Source organism: Podarcis pityusensis, assembly GCF_964106645.2.
Source record: "Podarcis pityusensis genome assembly, chromosome: 6".
In the NCBI taxonomy this organism is placed as follows: Eukaryota; Metazoa; Chordata; class Lepidosauria; order Squamata; family Lacertidae; genus Podarcis; species Podarcis pityusensis.
The window spans coordinates 2,072,173-2,096,143 of NC_138030.1; the positions used below are offsets into that span (position 1 = coordinate 2,072,173).

General features: G+C 48.4%; 1 protein-coding gene across 1 annotated transcript; it reads left to right on the top strand.

Annotated features, from left to right (window-relative positions):
* Positions 1–1,865: 1,865 nt before the first annotated feature.
* LOC308480191 (BPI fold-containing family B member 3-like) lies at positions 1,866–23,843 on the top strand. The gene is made up of 14 exons (XM_081011630.1): positions 1,866–1,971; positions 4,192–4,296; positions 5,078–5,233; positions 6,338–6,401; positions 7,286–7,349; positions 11,692–11,783; positions 12,679–12,855; positions 15,284–15,340; positions 16,454–16,621; positions 16,748–16,815; positions 18,402–18,444; positions 19,646–19,709; positions 21,586–21,662; positions 23,632–23,843. The coding sequence occupies exons 6-14, from the start codon at positions 11,721–11,723 to the stop codon at positions 23,653–23,655; spliced, it is 741 nt and encodes a 246-aa protein (XP_080867756.1). The 5' UTR covers positions 1,866–1,971; positions 4,192–4,296; positions 5,078–5,233; positions 6,338–6,401; positions 7,286–7,349; positions 11,692–11,720; the 3' UTR covers positions 23,656–23,843.
* The last annotated feature ends 128 nt before the right edge of the window (positions 23,844–23,971 follow it).

Genomic DNA, 23,971 nt, shown 5'->3' on the forward strand with positions numbered 1-23,971 from the left:
GCACCACCAGGGTGCAAGGCGTTTGACGGAGCAGCAGTCAGAAAGACTTAGGGGTTAAAGCCAAGAGCTTTGTGGGAGCTATGGAAAAGGGGCTTGGGAGAAGGAAAAGAGGCATGTTCTGGGAAGCATCTTTCAGGGATAAGCGTCAACCACAAGGGTGAAGCAGCAGAGACCTTCAAGGCAGCCCAAGGATGCTTCAGGGAGCTGAGTTTGGTTAAGCTGGAGAAATAGGAGTCCTGGAGGGGAGATAGTTTGAGTTATGAGAACAGAGGGGTTGGCATGGCGACGTTTTGAAGGTCAAGGTGGAGAAATTTGTGCTGGGTGTGGTAGTGGACAGGAAGGCAATCTGGGTATTTAAGGAAGGCCATCACAGTTGTTTTGAAGAGCAGGTTTGTGAACAGAGGAGACTGAGCTGAGCTGTGATGTTCAGGTGGGGGAGCCGTGAGTTGACCTGGGCTTACAGCACATCTTGCATCTTGCTATCACTGTTCTTCTTGACTGCTGCCAAAAGAGGCATCTACATGCTTTACAAGTGCAAAAGCCAATTTAGCAAACATTGCAATATAAAGCTCCCTAATTCAAGTACAGTGGTACCTTGGGTTACAGATGCTTCAGGTTACAGACGCTTCAGGTTACAGACTCCGCTAACCCAGAAATAGTACCTCAGGTTAAGAACTTTGCTTCAGGATAAGAACAGGAATCGCAGCGCAGCGGTGCAGCAGCAGCAGGAGGCCCCGTTAGCTAAAGTTAAGAACAGGTTAAGAACAGTTTCAGGTTAAGAACAGACCTCTGGAACGAATTAAGTTCTTAACCCGAGGTACCACTGTAGTATGCAATGAATCAAACCCACTAAAATATGCAGCAACAAAAACCCCATCTTTAAAAAAATAACAGCAATTTAAAAAAAAGGTCGAGAAAGGTGTGTCATCACCTGCTTTTAGGAACCCCAGAGTCTTTGGGGTAAAATTTAGCCGAGTTAGAATTTCTACAATTTTTTTTGCAGCTCCCTTAGCATGTCATCTGCCTAATCAGCTAAGGTTGCAATCCTAGATACATTTACTGTTGAGTAGACATGGATAGGAATGGGCTGCGAGACTGTGCCCTTCGCGTATCTTCTCCTCTGCTCCAAAGTTCACCACCCTAATCCTTCCATCACGTCATCTGCAGGGCTCTGAGCCCTGGCAAAAAAGAAACAAGATTTCTTGGACCAGTTTCCAGCATAACATTTCCAAAAGTCATTGCAATAAGGCTGAATGGCTCATTGAACATTTACTTTGATTTACCTGGGACGCGGGTGGCGCTGTGTGTTAAACCACAGAGCCTAGGACTTGCTGATCAGAAGGTCGGCGGTTCGAATCCCCGCAACGGGTGAGTTCCCGTTGCTCGGTCCCTGCTCCTGCCAACCTAGCAGTTCAAAAGCACGTCAAAGTGCAAGTAGATAAATAGGTACCGCTCTGGCAGGAAGGTAAACGGCGTTTCCATGAGCTGCTCTGGTTCCCCAGAAGCGGCTTCGTCATGCTGGCCACATGACCCGGAAGCTGTACGCCGGCTCCCTCAGCCAGTAAAGCGAGATGAGCGCCGCAACCCCAGAGTCGGTTACGACTGGACCTAATGGTCAGGGGTCCCTTTACCTTTTTACCTGAGAACACTGCTTTGGTGAGAGAAAACTGGTAGAGAAATACAATATAATGTATCTCAGTGTTCAGTAAACACTGAAAATGGTGTGTGTGTGTGTGTGTGTGTGTGTTTAATAGTTGCCAGAGGTGAAACTGCATAGTATGTAATAACAGACAACCCATGCCAAGCGAATTATTTTCCACCCACAAGATCCTGTGGCGTGATCCTGTTCCTGTATGTTTCAGATGTCTCCTCCGTCTTCCTTCGGAACGAGCTTCTCCAGAGCCACTTCTTGGCCATTCAGTTCCCAGATGTCCCTCACAAAGATAAGCACCCGGAAAACTGGATTAAGGAGTAAGTAAATGACGAGGCATTTGCAGCACCATATTTCAGAGTGGAAGGGGAATCGAGGAAAAGAGCCGGACCCAAAGGAGGCCTTGTGCTGGTTCCAAAAGGGCCTTTATCTCATTTTCTAGAACAGCAGGGAGCATGCTGTCATAATTCAATGTAGTTCTTGGCTGGCTTTGTTCAGGGCTCGCCAGGAATACATCTGAATTTATTTATTCCTTTTAGCACCTGACTGCTTAATCTCCTTTGGCTTTTGTTAACCCAACCTCAAAGCCAGATGAGGTGCAAAGAGAACATGGCAGACATATAAAAGCGAACTTTGATGCCCAAAGGAGCCAAGTCCCATCCTTCTCCCCCCCCCAAAAAAACCCCCAAAGAAGACAACCTCCAAGATCAAGGTGGCCAGAGGTCAATGGGTGCAAGTGGTCACTTGGAACAAGGCAATTGATAGTATAGAATTTACCCCCAAGAGACCTCTCAGCTAAAGGGGCGAAGTGGACACGCCCCTCTTTAAGCTGCACCAATCTTTTGAGAAATGTGAATTGCAGGTGCTGGGAGAACCTGCCCACACCTGGGACCCTGCAAGGCATGGAGAAGGACTTAAAAACTCCCCCCACTCACTGCCACCTTGGTTCTTCATTTTCTTCTCTGAAGGATGCCAGCGTAATTTTCTGGTATTATTTTTACATTATAGTAAATCGTGTAAGAAGGGTTTAAACGACAGACATGGAAATTGCAGGCTGATGCGGAAATCTGGTGACGTTAATTTAAGATTGGGGGGGGGGAGAGAGAGAATTTGGGTGAATATAAAGTTGACCAATTCATGCATCCCTACCTCCTCGTTTTGATGCTATAGGAGATGGAGAGGGGAGAAATCTGTCTCTAGATACGTTCTCCAGTTCATGCATGATTTTATAAATTTCTGTCATGTATCCTCCCTGGCAATCCTTCCCCTTTCCTTTAATCACATGAGTTCAGTTGCGCCCAAGCGCAGCAAGGCTTGCATGCTCAATGTCAAACCTTTATTGGCATATCAACAAAATTCCAGCCCGTGCCACTCAAGGAGAAGACCTTAAGCGTTTTCAGCTGTTATGTTCACCATGGACCACTCAGAAAAGCATCATCTGCATCAGGCCAAAGGGACCGTCTAAGCCAGCATCCTGTTCTCACAGGGGCCAACCAGATGCCCATTGTGGGGAAACCTGCAAGCAGGATCTGAGCACAAGAACAACTCTCCCTTCCTGAGGTTTCCAGAAAGTGGTACTCAGAAGCAGTGCTGCCTCCGATTGTGGAGGCGGATCAGGGCCTTTCTGCCTAGGAGCTCCCAATAGGTCTCTCCTCCATGACTTTGTCTCACCCTCTTTTATAGCCATCCAAGTTGGTGACAACCACTGTCTCCTGTGGGAGGAAGTTCCATAGTTTTAGTTAAACAAAAACCACCAAAGGACCACCTTCAGTGAGTTGTGGGTTGCCATTACATGGCCACTCAGAGAAGAGAATTGTTGTTGTCCTGTGACAAGACAACGGACAGGCTGCCATGACCTCTTACCTGAGAGGTTGGCACGGAGCCTACCTGAAATAAAGGATCTCTTTTACCTCTTGTGTACACAAACGCTTCTCCCAAGTCCAGGCTCTTGTTGATCTCAGATATCTTAAAGGACAAGTGAGAGGTTGAAGTGAGCGTAAAAAGAACCATCTGGAGCTCTTCCCCCTGTTTCCGCCCTTGGGTGCAATTGAGCAATATTGCAATCCATGCCACGGAGAGGGTGTTTGCTCAGATTCAGTTTGCTCTTATGCTTTCTCAAAGGTCAGTCACGGGGAGAGCATGATGCTGGACTGGATGAGCCATGGCCCTGATCCATCCAATGTTCTTCTTATGTTCTTAAGTTCTTACCAGTTTGCAGGAGGGGGCGAATGGCAAAGCTACTACCATCACTGGATAATAATAATAATAATAATAATAATAATAATAATAATAATAATGGGCTACATTGACTCAGCCTTCTATAGGAGCTGGATCCTAACATCTGAAGGGCTCCAGGTTCCTCACCACTGCTTGACCACCAGCTCCCAGCTGTAAAGTGGATTATCTCATGCTCTTGAATTTGAGTGAGCCCCCCGCATCGCCACCACCCCAGCATTAGTCCCCCCCCCCAATATATAGCCAGCCATGGCCAACTGAACGCCCACTTCATTTCTCTCTGCTGCCTGGTTTTCCATCTTCAGGTTGCATGTCGTGAGGGTCTTCACTCCATCGGTCAGTCTGGAGCTGTATGAAAAGGTAGATTCCTTAGTGTGCATCAAGGCCAGATTTCATCTCAGCGGTAAATTGTGAGTTTTACCCCCTTTCCCCCTCCCCCTGCATGCTTTCCGCCTATTTCATTGCTACTGGTTGCCTTTGTTTTGGGTGGGTTGCTTCCCAAGTTAAGGCGTTCCTCTGTGGATATTGTAGGGGAGGGTCTGGAAGGCACGATTTATCACTTGCAGGGTTGAACATTTTGTTCCCCTGTTGTTGTGGTTGTTGTTGTTTTAAAGTGTTCTGTCCAAGTGGCACTGCCAGTTCAGGTGGGGGTCCACAAGACTGTGACCTGGGAGCAAGCAGTCGTTAAGAAATGTGCCATCCACCAGGTACAGAAAGCCATAGGACAAGCCCCACTGGTCAGACCAAAGGCCCATTGACCTTGACATCCTGGTTCCAACAGAAGCCTTTTCAGGATGCTCACGAACAGGGCAGGAAGGTGTTAGCTCCTTCCTGGTGTTTGTTCGCAGCCACTGGCCTTCAGAGATTTGCTACTGAACCCATAAGTCTGAGCAAAACTGGTTAACACCACTGGGTGGCAATGACTTGCCGGAGCTCAGCCCTTGGACTATATATGCTTAGGTTCAGCATAAGGCAGCTACCAGCTGATCATTTTAAGTAGGAGCACAGGCCAGAGGTCTCTATATAGGGCAAGCTTTGGACACAAGCCATAGAACCCCAAATACTGATGCTCTCTGCTGGATTAAAAACATAATGCTTTGCCCAGAAACACAGTGGTTTGGCTGGCGGTTAAGGAATGCAGTGGGGGAGGAATCTCACTGGGGTTCTGTTCAATGTCTCTTCATCTCCTAGCTTTTTCGGCAAACACTTTGAGCGGATTGACATCATCCTAGACGTAGACATAAAAGCAGAAGTCAGGTTTGATGCCTTTTTTGCGGGCGGCTTCCACATCAGACTGCAAGTGTGCAAGAGTGAATTCGCAATCGCAAGGATCATCTGCCCTTCGCAGTAAGTGCTGACGCAATTCGCTCAACGTGCTCGTTCCTACAGTTTCGTCTGCATGGTTTTGGCTGAGAGAGCTGCCAAAGTTGGTCCCGGAATCCTTTCAGGAAACCAGATCCCTTCCCAGCCGCAGCACACACTCGGCTTCACTGCCCAAAGGTGGTGTTGTGGGACTATCAAAGGATAACCATTTAAATAAGTTTTGAGACATTCCTTATTTTGTTTCATTGCTTGCTGCTTGTCATCCTGGGCTTCTTTAGGAGGAAGAGTAGGATAGAAATGTAAAATATAACAATACAGTACAGTACAGTACTACAATATCAATAACAATACTGAAAGCATGTTTACATTCCAAGCAATGCAAAAATATCATTAGTGGCAGAAGAAGGAGCTTTGCTTCTCCTGGCAGCATGACTAGAGATTAGGGCTGGGCAATATATTGATACAGTGGTACCTCTGGATGCGAACGGGATGCAACCTGCGTCTGCGCATGCACGGGTCACGATTTGCCGCTTCTGCGCATGCGCGTGATGTCATTTTTAGCATCTGCGCATGCGCGCATGGCGAAACCCAGAAGTAACGTGTTCTGTTACTTCCGGGTCTCCGCAGAGCGCAACCGAAAAATGCTCAACCTGAAGCAACTTTAACCCGAGGTATGACCCGAGGTATGAAATCCATATTGTGATATCGGTTTCATAATTTTTGACCTGGCAATATATCATGAATCATGGTGTGTGTGTGTGTGTGTGTGTGTGTGTGTGTGTGCGCGCGCGCGCGCGCACGCGCTATGTAAAATTCGCAATGGGGGGGGGAACCGTGAACCAGCCAATGCTTCTCTCAGTTCCTGCAGCCCTTGGTAACTGCATTGGTCCAGGGTTAATTCTGCCTCATTCAGGGAGGCAATAAATCACAAGAGCAGGTGCCAGCAAAAATCGCAATGCGGGGAAAACACGATGCAGCCCAACTTCTCCAGTTCTTGGAAGTGTCTTACACATCTGTAAGATAAGCTTTGCACTCACCAAGAATGTGGGCTTCAGAATGAGCTTATAACAAGCTGCTGCCATCCCAGACCCTTTCCTTCCCTCTTTTCTTACTTGCTTTTTCCTGCAGCTTGTCGGTGAATAATGTGAGGCCCGTTGTAACGACCATCCTTGCAGCATCATTCCATAAGACGGTGAGTTGCAGCTCCATGGACCCTGTGTGTTTCAGCCATGAAAGAGGGTTAAATAAGTCTTGGGGATATCATAATACATATATTTGCAGATTACCAATGTAGACAAGATGCCCCTACAATGATGTCTTCGGGTGCTTTTTAAAGAAAAATAAAAATCGGGGGGCTCAATCAATTTTCCAGCTGGCATCCTGTATTAGCCATTGTTTGCTCTGTTGGAGAAACCACAACTTGTGTATAACTGGATTGTTATTGTTGTTTAGTCGTTTAGTCATGTCCGCCTCTTCGTGACCCCCTGGACCAGAGCACGCCAGGCACTCCTGTCTTCCACTCCTGCAGTTTAGTCAAACTCCTGCAGTCAGCCTCCTGCAGTTTAGTCAAACTCATGCTGGTAGCTTCAAGAAAACTGTCCCACCATCTCGTCCTCTGTCGTCCCCTTCTCCTTGTGCCCTCCATCTTTCCCCACATCAGGGTATTTTCCAGGGAGTCTTCTCTTCTCATGAGGTGGCCAAAGTCTTGGAGCCTCAGCTTCAGGACCTGTCCTGAAGCTGATTTCAGGGCTGATTTCCTTCAGAATGGAGAGGTTTGATCTTCTTGCAGTCCATGGGACTCTCAAGAGTCTCCTCCAGGGGTTGAGGATCACTCCATGGGAACTGTGGCACAGGTCCAAACTCGCCATAAGGCATAAGCGCAAAGCCTAAATTCCAAGTTAAAATGGCCAGAGAGGGAGAACAGAACCATGGACAGAGCAATAGTGGGGTCCAGTGATCGATGCAAAGAGCATGAATTCTTACTCCCGGAGATGTTTTGAAGAAAACCCAGAAGCAAACAAGCTCAAGGGTGAGAAACCAAGGCTTCTCCTTTGTCTCCCTTGCCTTGCATTTCAGGTGTGCACAGCAGTGGAAGTGGTCATCAACGTCTCAGGGGTCGATTTTCTACACACTGCCAATGGTGAGTTACTTTGACTAGCTGCCAAAGCGTCTCTCTCCTTCGTTCTCCTTGCCAACTTCTTGAATGTTTGTTCCTCTTTCTTCTAGAAAAGGAGCCACAAAAGGCTACTGGGCCTCAGTGCTTATGGGCAGCATAAACTTTCGTTGTCAGCAGCATCAGTGCTTTATAAATGCATTGGTTAAATGCATACATTCAGCTACAAGGCCGTGGTAGATAAAGAGGCATAAAAGAAACACAGATAACATCACAAACTGCTCCCGGTGGGTGTCAAGAGGCAACACCAGTTCCTGACCTGCCCGCATGTACTGTATTCTTTGCATGAGAGCAGAGAGGTCGTTTTTTCACCTTGGTTTATTAATAGGGTGAAAAAGTTTCCCAAGAGCATAAAAACACAGGTTCCTATTGTTAGTCTTAACATTTGGTTTATTAGACCAATATTCAGTGGTTAAAGTAGAGTTTGCAGTACCCTGGTTCTTATGCTTTGTAAACCACTTAGAAGCTTATTTTGGAATTAAGAAATAACTCATTATTGTCATTGCTGTTAGTTTAGTTTGTTAAATTTCACCATCGATGCCCACTTAAAAAATCCCCAAAGCAATTTCTTATTGTTAATAATAATCTGTCTGGCTGGTGTACCAGCCACCTAGCGCACCATCAGCCACCCTGTCAGGCCTGCTGGAGGCAGTGGCCGGCTGGGCCTTGGAGTTCCCTAACCTATTGGTATTGGGAGACTTCAACTTCCACGCTGATGCCACTCCCTCCTCACAGGCTCTGGACCTGGTGTCTTCCATGGCGACACTAGGGCTCTCCCAGTTTGTTTCGGGCCCCACACATCAAGCAGGCCACACGCTGGATTTGATCTTTGGCGCCGGTATAGATGTGATCATGTCTCCTTCGATGAAGGTGCCATGGTCTGATCACTACGCTCTGAAAGCCAGGATTGACTTTCCACCCCCACCCTGCTTAGGTGGCGAGCCGATTTGGGCTCGCCCGCAGAGGCTGATGGACCCTGATAGATTCCGTCAAGCCTTGCGGGACCTTGCTCCCCCTGGCGACTCATTGACTGAGCTTGTTGAGGGCTGGAATACCCAGCTCCTGGCAGCCATCGATGAGATCGCACCTAAGCGCCCTCTGCGACCCCGCAGAAACCGGGCTCCCTGGTTTACCGAGGAGCTTCGGAAAATGAAGCGGGACCTCAGACGGCTAGAGCGAGTATGGCGGGGTGCCCGTGACGGAGCCTCAAGAACATCTTATAGGGTTTTTATGAAAACCTATGAGATGGCAGTGAAGGCCGCTAAGAAGTCTTACTTCTCGGCCTCCATTGCATCCGCTAGCTCTCGCCCGGCGCAATTATTTAGTATAATTTGGTCTTTAACGTCCCTTGAAGGACAGCCAAATTTAAATAACAATCTGACACACAGCTGTGAGGCATTTGCGAGCTTTTTTGCGGAAAAGGTCCTGTTGCTCCGCCATGACCTCCCTGCCAATTTGGACACAATAAAGGAACTGGAGGCCCCTCGACTGTCCTCGGGTCCAGTATTGGACCACTTTGACCGGATATCTCCAGCCGATGTGGACAGATTCCTCCAAGCTGGAAAGCCCACCACCTGTCCTCTTGACCCGTGCCCGTCTTGGCTGATTAGAGCGTGTCCAGACGAGGTGCGGGCCCCCCTGGGGGATATTATCAATTTGTCCCTTGGCACCGGGACATTCCCAGGGGAACTGAAGGAGGCAGTGGTGCGTCCGCTCTTAAAGAAAACATCATTAGATCCCTCAGATCTATCCAATTACCGCCCGGTCTCGAATCTTCCATTCCTGGGTAAGGTGATTGAGAGAGCGGTTGCTGAACAGCTTGGTAGGTTTCTGGATGAAACATCTGCTTTGGATCCATTCCAGTCCGGCTTCCGCGCTGGTCATGGGACCGAGACGGCTCTGGTTGCCCTAACAGATGATCTCCGCAGGCAGCTGGATCGAGGTGGGTCGGGGCTGCTGATTCTTCTAGATCTGTCAGCAGCCTTTGACATGGTCGATCACGAACTCCTGGACCACCGCCTTGCCGACGTGGGGATCCAGGGCACAGTCCTTCAATGGCTGCGCTCGTTTCTCTCTGGTCGGGGACAGAGGGTGGCGCTTGGGGGGGAATTGTCATCGCGCCACTCCTTGGTGTGTGGAGTGCCTCAGGGTGCGATTCTCTCCCCGATGCTTTTTAACATCTTTATGCGCCCCCTCGCCCAGCTTGTCCGGAGTTTTGGGCTGGGTTGCCATCAGTATGCTGATGACACCCAACTCTATCTGTTGATGGATGGCCATCCTGACTCGGCCCCAGACACACTGACCAGATGTCTGGAAGCTGTGGCTGGATGGTTACGTGGGAGCCGGTTGAAGTTAAATCCTTCGAAGACAGAGGTCCTCTGGCTGGGGCGGGACGATATGGGATTGAGGGGGCAACTCCCATCTCTTGCGGGGGTGCAATTAGTGCCAGCACCGTCCGTTAAGAGTTTGGGTGTAATCTTCGATACCTCCCTTTCTATGGAGGCGCAGATTACAGCTATAACAAAGGCGGCATTTTTTCATCTCCGCCAAGCTAAGCAGTTGGCCCCTTATCTCTCTCGCCCTGACCTAGCCACTGTGATCCATGCGACGGTCACCTCCAGACTGGATTATTGTAACTCGCTCTACGTGGGGCTGCCCTTGAGACTGACCCAGAAACTCCAGCGGGTGCAGAATGCCGCGGCGAGACTCCTTATGGGGTCTTCGCTGCGAGATCACATTCATCCGGTACTATACCAGCTGCACTGGCTTCCGGTGGAGTACAGGATCAGGTTTAAGGTGCTGGTTTTAACCTTTAAAGCCCTATACGGCCTAGGACCCTCGTACCTACGGGACCGCCTCTCCTGGTATGCCCCACAGAGAAACCTACGGTCTGCAAATAATAACATCCTCAAGGTCCCAGGCCTCAGAGAGGTTAGGCTGGCCTCAACTAGAGCCAGGGCCTTCTCGGCTGCGGCTCCAATCTGGTGGAATGCTCTGTCACAAGAGACTAGGGCCCTGCGGGACTTGACATCTTTCCGCAGGGCCTGCAAGACAGAGTTGTTCCGCCAGGCCTTTGATCAGGGCGCAGCCTGACTCCCTCCTCTGGCAACCTGCACAGAACTTTGCTTAATTGGTTGCCATCAATTTGATTTAATTAATTTTTATAATGAAATATTTTTAGATTGTGTGATTATTTGATTTTTTGATTATTTGATTATTGTTAGCCGCCCTGAGCCCGGCTTCGGCTGGGGAGGGCGGGATATAAATAAAATTTATTATTATTATTATTATTATTACAGCCAGCTGGGTCATCCAAAAGCGAACCTTCCTGGCTAAATGTGGGCACGCAAGGACCTAACAGAGTTTCCCTGTTTTCCGTTTGTTACATCCAGTGATTATTCTTCATTCAACCCTACTCAGCAACAGCTGTAACTGGGGGTCAACAAAAAGAGATGTTTTGCCACTCCTTTGGAGTGGTCCGGGTGTCCCCAGATAGAATGCACTGATAATTATTATTATTATTATTATTATTATTATTATTATTATTATTAATACACCGCCTATCTGGCTGGGTTTCCCCAGCCAATCTGGGCAGCTTCCAACAAAGTATTAAAATACAGTGGTCTGTCAAACATTAAAAGCTTCCCTAAACAGGGCTGCCTTCAGATGTCTTCTAAAAGTCTGGTAGTTGTTCTTCTCTTTGACATCTGGTGGGAGGGCGTTCCACAGGGTGGGTGCCACCACCGGGAAGGCCCTCTGCCTTATTCCCTGTAGCCTCACTTCTTGCAGTGAGGGAACCACCAGAAGGCCCTCGGTGCTGGACCTCAGTGTCCAGACTGGACAATGGGGGTGGAGACGCTCCTTCAGGTCTACTGGGCCTTTGAGGCCGTTTAGGACTTTAAAGGTCAGCACCAACACTTAGAATTGTGCTGGGAAACGTACTGGGAGCCAATGTAGGTCTTTCAAGACAGGTGTTATGTGGTCTCAGCAACCGCTCCCAGTCACCAGTCTAGCTGCCGCATTCTGGATTAGTTGTAGTTTCCGGGTCACCTTCAAAGGTAGCCCCACATAGAGCGCTATGATCCTTTCCTTATCTTCACTCCCTGTGCCGTGCACTAAATGCATCCCTTGTGCCAGGCAAATGAAGCGTGGTCTGTATGTGATGCCTGCGTTTAACCTCGTTCTGAAGCCCGGCTATCAGCTGCTAGGATACTGTAGACAGCATATGGTACTGCTGGCAAAGGACGTTCACATCTGAAATGTGCATTTGTGAGAGTGTAACGCCATCGCTGTGTTTTATTCCTTGCAGTGTTTTTCTCCGTGGGCACAGTGGCTACCATGCAATATCAGCTCGCCAGCCTGCCATTGATAACTTCAAACTACGTCGCGCTGGAATTCAACGTAAGGAGCGTGTGTGACTGCAAAGCCCCCCTGCCCAGGGTCTTTCTCCCCCTGAAGGGAAGCTGAGCTCCATACAAAACATACACAGAGGAGATCTGCCTTCCACTCAGAATTAACCTAGGGAATATGCACAGTCATGGGATGTTGCGCTGGCTGCTTGCAAAAAAAATAAAAATGGCTCTTTTTAAAGGATTAATCCAATCGGTTTGGTTGGCGGCCGTTAGCCGTGGCAGCCAAAAACGGCCAGTTTCAACTCACCAATCCCACTAGCCTGGGCTAGGACTTCTGATAGCCCAACAGGGCTTCCTTCCTCACCTGCACCCTTCCCCCACCCCCAATTGATGAGGGGTGTTGGGACAACCCCCAGAACATCACATGGGGGGAGGAGAGATATTTTTGCGCTCTTAGATGGGTATATTCAGCGTGTCAGGATATTGCTGGGATCCAACTCCCAGATACCAGAATTCCAAGATTGTGGGCTGGAGAGTGATAAAGGTAAAGGGACCCCTGACCATTAGGTCCAGTCACGGCCGACTCTGGGGTTGCGGCGCTTATCTCACTTTATTGGCCGAGGGAGCCGGCGTACAGCTTCCGGGTCATGTGGCCAGCATGACTAAGCCGCTTCTGGCGAACCAGAGCAGCGCACGGAAACGCCGTTTACCTTCCCGCTGGAGCGGTACCTATTTATCTACTTGCACTTGGACGTGCTTTCGAACTGCTAGGTTGGCAGGAGCAGGGACTGAGCAACGGGAGCTCACCCCGTCGTGGGGATTCGAACCGCCGACCTTCTGATCAGCAAGTCCTAGGCACAGCGCCACCCGATAAAGTGATAAAGGCTACCATTATTTTGAGTAACAGCGCTGTGCTTTTCGCTCTTTCTCCAACTGCTTTCCAGATGATCATCCGAACTGGGGGACGATACATTACCCTCCCTGTCGGCGCAGGGCCTGTCACCCTCCCTGTCTTGCATCACCATGGTTTCTGCCTAGGGATGTCTCAGGCAAGCCTGGACGCCATCCTCATGGTTCTGATCCAGATCCGGGTGCAAGAGTTCATTTCCACCCCGGAAGTGGTGAGTGGCGGCACGTCAGGGTTGCAAATTTCTCTGCTTGGTTCATCAAAATTTGCAGGTGGAGGCAGAGACTGAGTCATGTGACCCCAGCACCCAGCTAGCCTTTCGCCTTTGGGTGCAGAAGAGGACGTTTACCTTTCCTTTATTTTTCTAATCCTTTTATTTGATTTTACAAATACAAAATTATAACAGTCCAAACGTATTTCCATAGATAGATATAGATAGATGATAGATAGATAGATAGATAGATAGATAGATAATTTATTACGGTCGGAGACCAGCTTATAAAACACACTTGGGGGTACATTCCCAGAAAGATAACAAACAGTTAAAACAATGTACAACAATAAATTTAAAATTTATAAATGCGATAAGCATACAGACACTTAGAACTTTAAGATATTCCACATATAGAGATTACTCTGAATCTCGCGACTTCCCCCCATTTCCTCCGTGGGTCTTATTATCAACATTTACAACTGCATATTATTCCATAATCTATATTGTAAATCAATCCATATAATCCATGGTATTTGTACATTACAAGGGAAATTAAAATTCTGCTGATGTTTCCATCTGCTTGCAGTGGTCTCTTAAATAACTGACAAATTTTCCCCATTCTTTTTTAAAGTTGTAATAATAAATAATAACAGACCTTTATTGTCACTACACCACCTGCGTGCAGTGAAATTAAATGAGCCCCCCTACCCCCACCCCCTCCACTTAGTCTTGTTCGCGCTCTGTGTGCATGTCAGAATTCAATTGCACCACTATTTTATTTTATTTTTAAGTTTTTGTCCTGTTGGTTCCCGAGTTTTCCAGTCAGTTTTGCCATTTCGGTGTAGTCCATCAGCGTAACTTGACATTCCTCTCTGGTAGCAACTTTGCCTCCTTTTCATCTCTGGGCTATTAGCATCCGAACAGCTGTTGTCCCATACATAAAAAGTCTTTTCTGAACTTTTGGGATATCGGTTCCTAACAAAAAAGCTTCTGTTTTTTTAAACAAAGGTTATTTTAAACATTTTTAGTAGAGGGCGCTTATCTATCCTGTTGCCAATGTTTATGCACATTTCTATTGACAGTGCAGCAGCTTTTTTTAAAGAAAGATTTCATTTATTTATTCACTAAATTTATATCCCTCCCTTCCACCAAAGGAGCCCAGGAAGGCAAACATGCCAATGCTACAACATTATAGTTAAAACATCTCAACACAGTTAAACGCTTTCCGCCATCGGATGGCTGGGAATAAAAGAATGAGAGGCCTCGTGTCACCCTTCATCGCAGAAAGCAAAATGGATTCAGATGTTCCTTCTGCTATGTCCTTAGGGAAGGGCGTTCTGACACCATCAGAGCACCCCATGAACTACCTTGCATGCTGGAGGGTCAAAGTGAGAGGGTCTTTGCAGTGCAACAACGACCCACTTAATTTAAATGAAGCTTTAATAATAATAATAATAATAATAATAATAATAATAATAATTTATTATTTATACCCCGCCCATGTGGCTGGGTCTCCCCAGCCCCCCTGGGCAGCTTACAACAAAGTATTAAAATACAGTGGTCTGTTAAACATTAAAAGCTTCCCTAAACAGGGCTGCCTTCAGATGTCTTCTAAAAGTCTGGTAGTTGTTCTTCTCTTTGACATCTGGTGGGAGGGCGTTCCACAGGGCGGGTGCCACCACCGAGAAGGCCCTCTGCCTGGTTCCCTGTAACTTGGCTTCTCGCAGTGAGGGAACTGCCAGAAGGCCCTTGGAGTTGGACCTCAGTGTCCGGGCAGAACGATGAAGGTGGAGATGCTCCTTCAGGTATACTGGACCGAGGCCGTTTAGGGCTTTAAAGGTCAGCACCAACACTTTGAATTGTGCCCGGAAACATACTGGGAGCCAACGTAGGTCTTTCAAGACCGGTGTTTCAAGACCGGTCTCGACGGCCACTCCCAGTCACCAGTCTAGCTGCTGCATTCTGGATTAGTTGTAGTTTCCGGGTCACCTTCAAAGGTAGCCCCACATAGAGCACATTGCAGTAGTCCAAGCGAGAGTTAACCAGAGCATGCACCACTCTGGCGAGACAGTCTGCAGGCAGGTAGGGTCTCAGCCTGCGTACCAGATGGAGCTGGTAAACAGCTGCCCTGGACACAGAATTGACCTGTGCCTCCATGGACAGCTGTGAGTCCAAAATGACTCCCAGGCTGCACACCTGGTCCTTCAGGGGCACAGTTACCCCATTCAGGACCAGGGAGTCCTGACCATTAGGTCCAGTCGTGACTGACTCTGAGGTTGCGGCGCTCATCTCGCTTTATTGGCCAAGGGAGCCGGTGTATAGTTTCTGGATCATGTGGCCACACCTGCCCGCCTCCTGTCCCCCCAAAACAGTACTTCTGTCTTTTGAAAAGATCTGCCATTTTCAACACGCCATTTTGTGCCAACAGTTCTCCGCTGCCAGCGAGCTGACGACCGTCGTTGCGTCTCTTCTGTCACATCAAAAGGTGAGCAGATGTTTGCTTTTAAGAAGTGTGTGCCTTGTTTTATCTCCAAAAGCCATACTGCAGATAAGGATAACGATAAAAACCACCGAAGGAAAAACAAAAAAAGCAAGGTGGCAGCAAATCACCCTTAGCAGGCAAAATCCAACAAAAACATTTATTTAGGAAACTGCAGAGGTGTTCATAAAGGGCATAGGAGTCTTGTTGCAAGCAGCAGGGGCGAGGGTAGAAAATGTGCAAAAAGCCCCCAGCACAAAATTATCAAAGGCTTGTTGAAGCAGACAAGTCTTTGGCCGGGCATTTAAAAAGGGAAAGCATTGCTGCAGGCAGCTGTGGTTGGTGCAATGTGAGACTGGCAGGTGGAAGGCAAGGAGGCCAACAGTAGAGGGAGCCAGAGCCACAGAGAAGCAGAGCCAATGCCCCCATCTTCCTTTTCCCAGCTGAGTTCTGCTGAGGCCAAGGAAGAGCAGGAAACTGACCTACAGTTGCATCCCCTAGACCAGGCACAGGCAAACTCCGGCCCTCCAGATGTTTGGGACTACAATTCCCATCATCCCTGACCACTGGTCCTGTTAGCTAGGGATGATGGGAATTGTAGTCCCAAACAGAGGGCCCGAGTTTGCCTCTGCCTGCCCTAGACCAGGGTTTCCCAAACTTGGGTCTCTGGCTGTTTTTGGACTACAACTCCCATCATCGCTAGCTAGCAGGACCAGTGGTCAGGGATGATGGGAACTGTAGTCCAAAGACCTGGAAACCTAAGCTTGGGAAACCCTGGCCTAGACTGGTTATAATTTAGGGAGGCAGGCAATTGGGGGCAGGCTGATGTTTGTGGGGCAGTGCCCTATTTGCCTCAATGAACCAGCCTCCACCAGCTGCAGGTCTGAGGGACCTTGGGGAAAAATTCTGCAATGGGTTGCCCCAGTGACTCGCCACAAGCACATGCCCACGTACAGGCATCTTTTATTTTCGTCTGTCGGTCCAATTTGTCCATCGCTTTTTCTTGCCCAGCAAAGCAACTTACAGCCAAACAAACAGATAATAAGCCCCACACAGATACATTAAAACCAGGAGAGAGAAACGCATCAAAAATATCCTTTCTGCCTGCACCCTTCACAGTGCCCCAAGTGTCCGCTGAAGGCGCCGCTGAAAATCACCATCTCTTTGGTCGGAATCCGGAGGATTATCCTGGAGCCCAAGAGAGCCGTCATTGAGCTTTCCGTCGAGATTGCCTTGTTGGCGAAAGGTCCGTCCGGGTCCCTCGTTGGGCTCTTTATCATGAAGGCCGTAAGTGTTGGAATCAAGAGTTTTCTGCGTGGCTTGGCTTTCAAGTCCAGGGAATGGCAGGGAGGAAGGACTTTTCCAGTCTCCCCACCATCTGAGACGTTTTCCTCCCCCCTTGTCTGATTGCAGAACTTAAAACTGAGTGTCCATGCCTCTGTTTTCGGCGGCAGACTGATCTTCACTACAAAACTGGCCAGGTATCTTGCCTCACTGTTGCACGATCGCTTAGTCTCGGGGAGTCGAAGCAGAGCAGGGGTGGACTTCTTTGCAACCCTTGGGGTGTTATAGTGAAGGGGCCATTAAAATATTGTTCTCTATATGATCCCAAAAACTGTTTAAGGCGAGGTTTTTCCAGAGGGTTGAGGTTTTTCACCAGCCAGAAAAACAAGGCTTTTTCTTGCTTAAATGTTACGGTGCAAATGAGCCTCTCGTTGGAATGTCTAGCTTAGGCAATAAAGATAAGAGCAAGCTTGAATGGGCCCCAGTCAGGAGGAGGTAAAATGCAGGAGACAAAGCCCCATCTTATTGCTATCAGTATAAATCACATGTTTCACATTTGAACACGTGTTGAGGCTCATGGCATGGAGAGGCTGGTGTAGGAAGGAAAGGGGGGGGGCAAGCCCATGTAAGGACATAGGAAGTTGCCATAACTTTCGGTTTACAAGAAATCAGGTGGCTTACAGGAGATCAGGTGGTATTCTATTCTGCAAATCTATATAAAGGGGGCGCACCCCGACTACTGTACTGATTGCCCTGTACCTTTGTTTTGCATATGCACTTCAAATAAAAATCCTGTTAATAAACTGCAAGGACATTTTGCCGCTTTGTGTGAATCTGTGCTTCAGGGACCCAATAGCAGATATGTGTGGTGCTTCAATAGAGCGGACTTCCCCAACCTGGTGCCCTCCAGATCTTTTGTACTATAGCTCCCATCAGCTGCAGTCAGGCCCTGCTGCTGTGCGGTTGAGCTTGGAGTGAAAGAAGCCCAACAGTCTTGTCCAGACCAGAAAGCAAGCCTGACCTGGAACCAGAAGCCTTTATAAGGCTCAAGGGATATCACCTCACTTACTCTGGTCTATTGGGATAAAGAGCCTTCCTAATAATAATAATAATAATAATAATAATAATTTATTATTTATACCCCGCCCATCTGGCTGGGTTTCCCCAGCCACTCTGGCTGGGCTTCCAAAAAAAAATATTAAAATACAATAGTCTATTAAACATTAAAAGCTTCCCTAAACAGGGCTGCCTTCAGATGTCTTCTAAAAGACTGGTAGTTGTTTGTCTCTTTGACATCTGGTGGGAGGGTGTTCCACAGGGCGGGTGCTACCACCAAGAAGGCCCTCTTCCTGGTTCCCTGCAACTTGGCTTCTCGCAGTGAGGGAACCGCCCGAAGGCCCTCGGAGCTGGACTTCAGTGTCCAGGCAGAACAATGGGGCTGGAGATGCTCCTTCAGGTCTACTGGGCCGAGGCCATTTAGGGCTTTAAAGGTCAGCACCAACACTTTGAATTGTGCTCGGAAACGTCCTGGGAGCCAAAGTAGGTCTTTCAAGACCGGTATTATGTGGTCTCGGCAGCCGCTCCCAGTCACCAGTCTAGCTGCCGCATTCTGGATTAGTTGCCTGTGTGGCTGGGCGTCCAGCAGTTCCCAATTTTGGCCAGTCTTGGGAGGCAGCATGACGTGAATTGTCACGTCTGTCCTTTCTTTTGGGATATAACTGGCTCACTTGGGTCCTCCATGATGTCTCTCTTGACCCTTATGTACAACTTCTTCTTTCCACAGTCTTGAGCTGCTCCTGGTTTCTTCTCAAGTTGGACCTGTTAACGTAAGCTCTTTTCCATTTAGTGATTGACCGAATTGATTTGACGCCTTGATTGTACCTTCCATAGGGACAAGAATTGGCTACAGTATTAAAGTAGAAGAAATAGAGACACAGCTAGCTAGACAGAGAGACAGATAGACAGAACAATCTGACACGCAAACATTTGCTTAAATAGGGGACCCCCTAGAACAGGCATAGGCAAACTCAGCCCTCCAGATGTTCTTGGGACTACAACTCCCATCATCCCTGACCACTGGTCCTGTTAGCTAGGGATGATGGGAGTTGTAGTTCCAAAGCATCTGAAGGGCTGAGTTTGCCTATGCCTGCCCTAGAAGCTTCATCGTGGCCATGGGAAGTCATGCCAAACAGAGCTTGAGCAGTGTTTATGGAAGGGAGATGAAGTTTGGCTCCAGAGAGCCTCAGGGGGGTAGGGGCAGGACTCTGACTCAGGAGAGGGGGCCAGTAATTTGTAGGGAAGTGTACCAGCCAGGAGACAAGAGTCGGAGGCAGAGGCAGAGGAAGCTTCAGGGCCAGAAGGTGGGGCACAGGATGGGTCAGAAGAGGAGGAGGAAGCAGGTCTGGCAAGTGAAGGGCCAGGTGCTTCCCCTCCATCTCCTGCAGCACAGTATCCCAGAACCAGGAGGGGACTGAAGAGGGAAGAACAGCGGCAGTTTCCACACAGGTGTAGTCTCTGGCTGCATGTGCACAGCCCGTTGGGGGGAGGTGCATAAACTGGTGGAGGGGGAGTGGTCCACTGTTGCTGCAAATGCCCCAGTGAGTGCAAACCTGGGAATAGCTGCCTAAATGCTAAACTGGTTAGGGTGGATATTTGGAGCCAAAGAAGTGACTGCTAAGCTGTGGATGGAAAGGATCCTGACTCTGAATGAATTCCACTGGAGGACCCTTTTTTGCTGCCATGCAATTGACACAATCTTCTCTAGATCATATTTCCTGGAGAGGTGTTGATTATGGAGGCATTGCAAACCACCCGAGACTTAAATCTTCCATGGGGATCTATCAACTCATCTCACAAGAAGCAGTTGTTGAGGAGGTCATTTGCACTGATAGAAAATGCCCCAGCCCATGCACCTCGGATAAAACGCCCCTCTTGAGCCGGATCCAGTCTGAATCCCCCTTGTGATGGTGCATACATCCTCTGCCAGTTTGATTCCTAGATCACTGCCTCCGTTGTTCTGTCTTACAGGTCTCTGTCCTCGTGAAGTTGATGAAGTTGCTTATAGCAGAAACGTTTGTGCCACAAGTCAACGGTAAGGCAACTCAAGTCCCATCTCTGGCACACCCTCTATACATGAAAAGCCCTCTCACACTTCCACATGCGCTGTGCTTAGAAAGAACAGGTCCAAGTAGCTTTCCCTGTCCTGCTCCTTTTCCAGGGAAAACCCACCTAGCTCTAAATCAGAGCAAATGGCAATCTGGAGAAAATTTAAATAGCTGTTTGCTCCGATGGAGCACTAAAGAGCAGTTTTCCTTGGAGAAAGCAGCTGGAAGTACGGATAAGCTCTAATACTGATCTCGACCTTCCCATGTTCATAGAGCCACAACTGCAACACCGATGCATAAGAGCGTTTAGATTCTCCATTTTTGGTTTTTTATATATATAATTTTTTATTAGTTTTTTTAACACACCATTTTCAACAGTAATTAAACATATTTTTACATCTTACTCAATTTTTTTAACTTCCATCAGCCCTGTCTGAAAATTTTCCAATGTCAGCTCTTAGTATACATTTCTTATTTTCCCTGTTACGTTTAAAACTCAGAAACCAATATCTCTATTCTTTATCTACTTTGTAGCACTTCATATATTCCTCTTTACAAAACGTCTTGTAGTCCTACTAGCATAATTTGTTGGTTACAATTGCTTTTCAAATAGTTCATATACTTCTTCCAATCTTCTGTAAATCTCTGGTCCCACAGGTTTCGAATCCTTCCTGTCATTTTGTCCAATTCTGCATAGTCCATTAATTTCGTCTGCCATTCTTCTTTCATCGGAATTTCTTCTTGTTTCCATTTCTGGGCTAACAATACTATTGCCGCAGTTGTTGCAGATAAAAACAATTTAACATCTTGCTTATCAATATCCTGGCCTATAATACCAAGTAAAAATGCTTCTGGTTTTTTAAAAAAATGTGTTCTCCATTTTTGTTGGTGCGTTTCTTTGTATGTGGATTTGGATGGTGCCTTGTACGCCTCCTTTCGGCAACTCCTGCAGCCCAACTGGTGCCAAAGGTCTTGCTCTGCTTCCCTTTCGACCACATCAGTGAGGCTGAGAGGGCGGTCTTGTTGTGTGAGCATCCCAGGACCTCTGGGGACGCCGCCCAGGCTTGTGCCCCGGTGTGCTGGGCCCAGGGATAACCCGAGTAATGCGGTCCAGGTCCGGTCCCGAATCCAAGGGTTCCGCGAAGAGCCAGTTAAACTGGGCCGAGGCAGGACATGAGGCAGGAAACCAGGCGAGGTCAGGCACAGGATCACAGGCAGGATCAGGCAAACAGCAACATTGCTCCCGCAACCTGGGGCAGCGTCCAGCAGCGTTTTTTCTCTGTTGGGGCAGTCCTGATCCCCCAGTGACTCACCTCCCTGTCTCACTTGAAGGTGAGCACTCCCCCTGCGAGTACTCAGGTCTCTCCTTCTCTCAGACCTCAGCCTCTGCAGCTCGGGAGACGTCGGTGGGTTACTAGACCCAGGAGCCGCCTCAGCCTCCCCTGACCCAACCGGTAGTGGAGCAGCTGTAAGTGATGGCCCAGCTGAAGGCAACAAGGTCATCCCCGCATCTGGAGCCAGGGCAGGCTCAGGCCCCTGACTCGGCCCAGCTGGTGCTTGTTGCAGGGGAACCTGTGCGGACTGGGGCTCTTCAGGATCAGGCCCCAGACTTGGTTCAGATGCTGTCTGAGGCAAAGGATCCGGTGTGGACTGAGACTCCTCTGGGTCTGAGTCCGAGCCAGAGTCCCAGGCCATCACACCCGGGGAGATCACTTCAGTGTTGCTAATGCAGCGGTTTGCCTTGCCTAGGCCAATGAAAAGTTTTGGGAATGCTGGTCTAGACTATGGCTCAGACATGACCAAAAGAAAATGCTCCTCTCTGCTCTTCTTTGCTATTGTGCTTATTCTGGTTGCTTTTTTCAGAGTGCCTGGACGTCGGGATCCCTCTGCCTCCAGTACTGCACATTCGCTGGAATTATCCAGCGATTCACTTTACACAGGTAAGTCTGCCAGTGATACCTTCCTTCTAGCCACGCATGAGTCCAAACATGTCTGGGCTCTCTGCTCCATATTCTCCCCATTAGCAAATCCCACACGTAAGATGCTTTTCCATGAATTTCCACATGCTAGGACTACTGGACCAGCTAAATAATCTGCTTTCCAGGAGAAATATTCCTTATATATAACTTCCCTAGCGGACCGTGTTCTCTACAGTGTAGCCCTGATTCAGCTCTAGCTGTGGTAAACTATGAGTAAGAACTAGTGGCTCTGAATGGAGATGCATATCCCATAATAATAACATAAGATGGAGGTTAACAGATTGAGGTTGAATCCTGACAAGACAGAAGTACAGTGGACGCTCGGGTTGCGAACGTGATCCGTTCGGGAAGCACGTTCGCAACCTGCAGTGTTCGCAATCCGCAGTGCCATGTCTGCACATTTGCAGGTCGCGATTCGGCACTTCTGCGCATGCGCAAAGCGTGTTTTAGCACTTCTGCGCATGCGCAAGTGCCAAAACCTTGAAGTAACCCGTTCCAGTACTTCTGGGTTTGGTGCGGTGCGCAACCCGAAATCGCACAACCCGAAGCATCTGTAACCCGAGGTATGACTGTACTGTTTTGGGGGGACAGGGGGCGGGCTGGTGTGGGGGACTCCCTGGTCCTGAATAGGGTAACTGTGCCTCTGAAGGACCAGGTGCGCAGCCTGGGAGTCATTTTGGACTCATAGCTGTCCATGGAGGCGCAGGTCAATTCTGTGTCCAGGGCAGCTGTCTGCCAGCTCCATCTGGTATGCAGGCTGAGACCCTACCTGCCCGTGGACTGTCTCGCCAGAGTGGTGCATGCTCTGGTTATCTCCCGCTTGGACTACTGCAATGCGCTCTATGTGGGGCTACCTGTGAAGGTGACCTGGAAACTGCAATTAATCCAGAATGTGGCAGCTGGACTGGTGACTGGGAGCGGTGGCCGAGACCACATAACACTGGTCTTGAAAGACCTACACTGGCTCCCAGTACGTTTCCATACTAGTCCAGCAGCCTGTTCTCACAGCAGCCAACCCAGCAGACAGCAGGATCCAAGCGCAAGAGCACTCTCCCCTGCTGCAATCCCCAGAAATTCCCAGCAGGAGGACTTTAAATAAAATTACAAACTGATGTGGATAGCTGATTGGGAAAAATGGAGAGGAATTGAAATGGATAGATTCTTCTATCCCTAGTTTCCATGGGCTGGAATGCAGAGAGAAGGCATGAAGACTCCTGGATCTTCTGCTCTTCACTGCTTAGAGCTTCCTCCAGCACTCAGCTTCTTCCTAAATTATGTAGGCCTGTCCTAATACGATCCCCACCATTTATTTATGGGAGTTGTTGTTTAGTCGTTTAGTCATGTCTGACTCTTCGTGACCCCCTGGACCAGAGCACGCCAGGCCCTCCTGTCTTCCACTGCCTCCCGCAGTTTGGTCAAACTCATGCTGGTAGCTTTGAGAACACTGTCCAAGCATCTCGTCCTCTGTCGTCCCCTTCTCCTTGTGCCCTCCATCTTTCCCAACATCAGGGTCTTTCTCAGGGAGTCTTCTCTTCTCATGAGGTGGCCAAAGTCTTGAAGCCTCAGCTTCAGGATCTGTCCTTCCAGTGAGCACTCAGGGCTGATTTCCCTCAGAATGGAGAGGTTTGGTCTTCATGCAGTCCATGGGACTCTCAAGAGTCTCCTTCAACACCAGAATTCAAAAGTATCCATTCTTCGGCGATCAGCCTTCTTTATGGTCCAGTTCTCACTTCCATACATCACTACTGGGAAAACCATAGCTTTAACTATACGAATCTTTGTTGGCAAGGTGATGTCTCTGCTTTTTAGGATGCTGTCTAGGTTTGTCATTGCTTTTCTTCCCAAGAGAAAATGCTTTTCTCCCAGATGTCACCATCTGTTATTTATGGGCAACAATGAGCTAAACTTTTCGCTTTTCCAACGTCTGCAGGGGATGCTGGCATTGTGTGTGTGAGATGGCCAAGGGGACCTCGCATCCGAAGACATTCCACCTGGTTTTGGCTGCGGCAGAAAGTCAAGAGGGATATCTTAGCAAGAAAGAAGAACCTATACCTATCTTATCCTTTATTTTCCTAACTGTGAACCGCCCTGAGACCCCCGGGTATAGGGCAGTATATAAATAATAATAATAATAATAATAATAATAATAATAATAATAATAACAATAACATTTTGCACTTTGTTTCCTGCCTGGGGTCAAGTTGAGGGTGATTTGCACAAATGCTAGATGCTAGGAGCAGGACACTCTCAAATAGGAGGCAGGAGCCTTT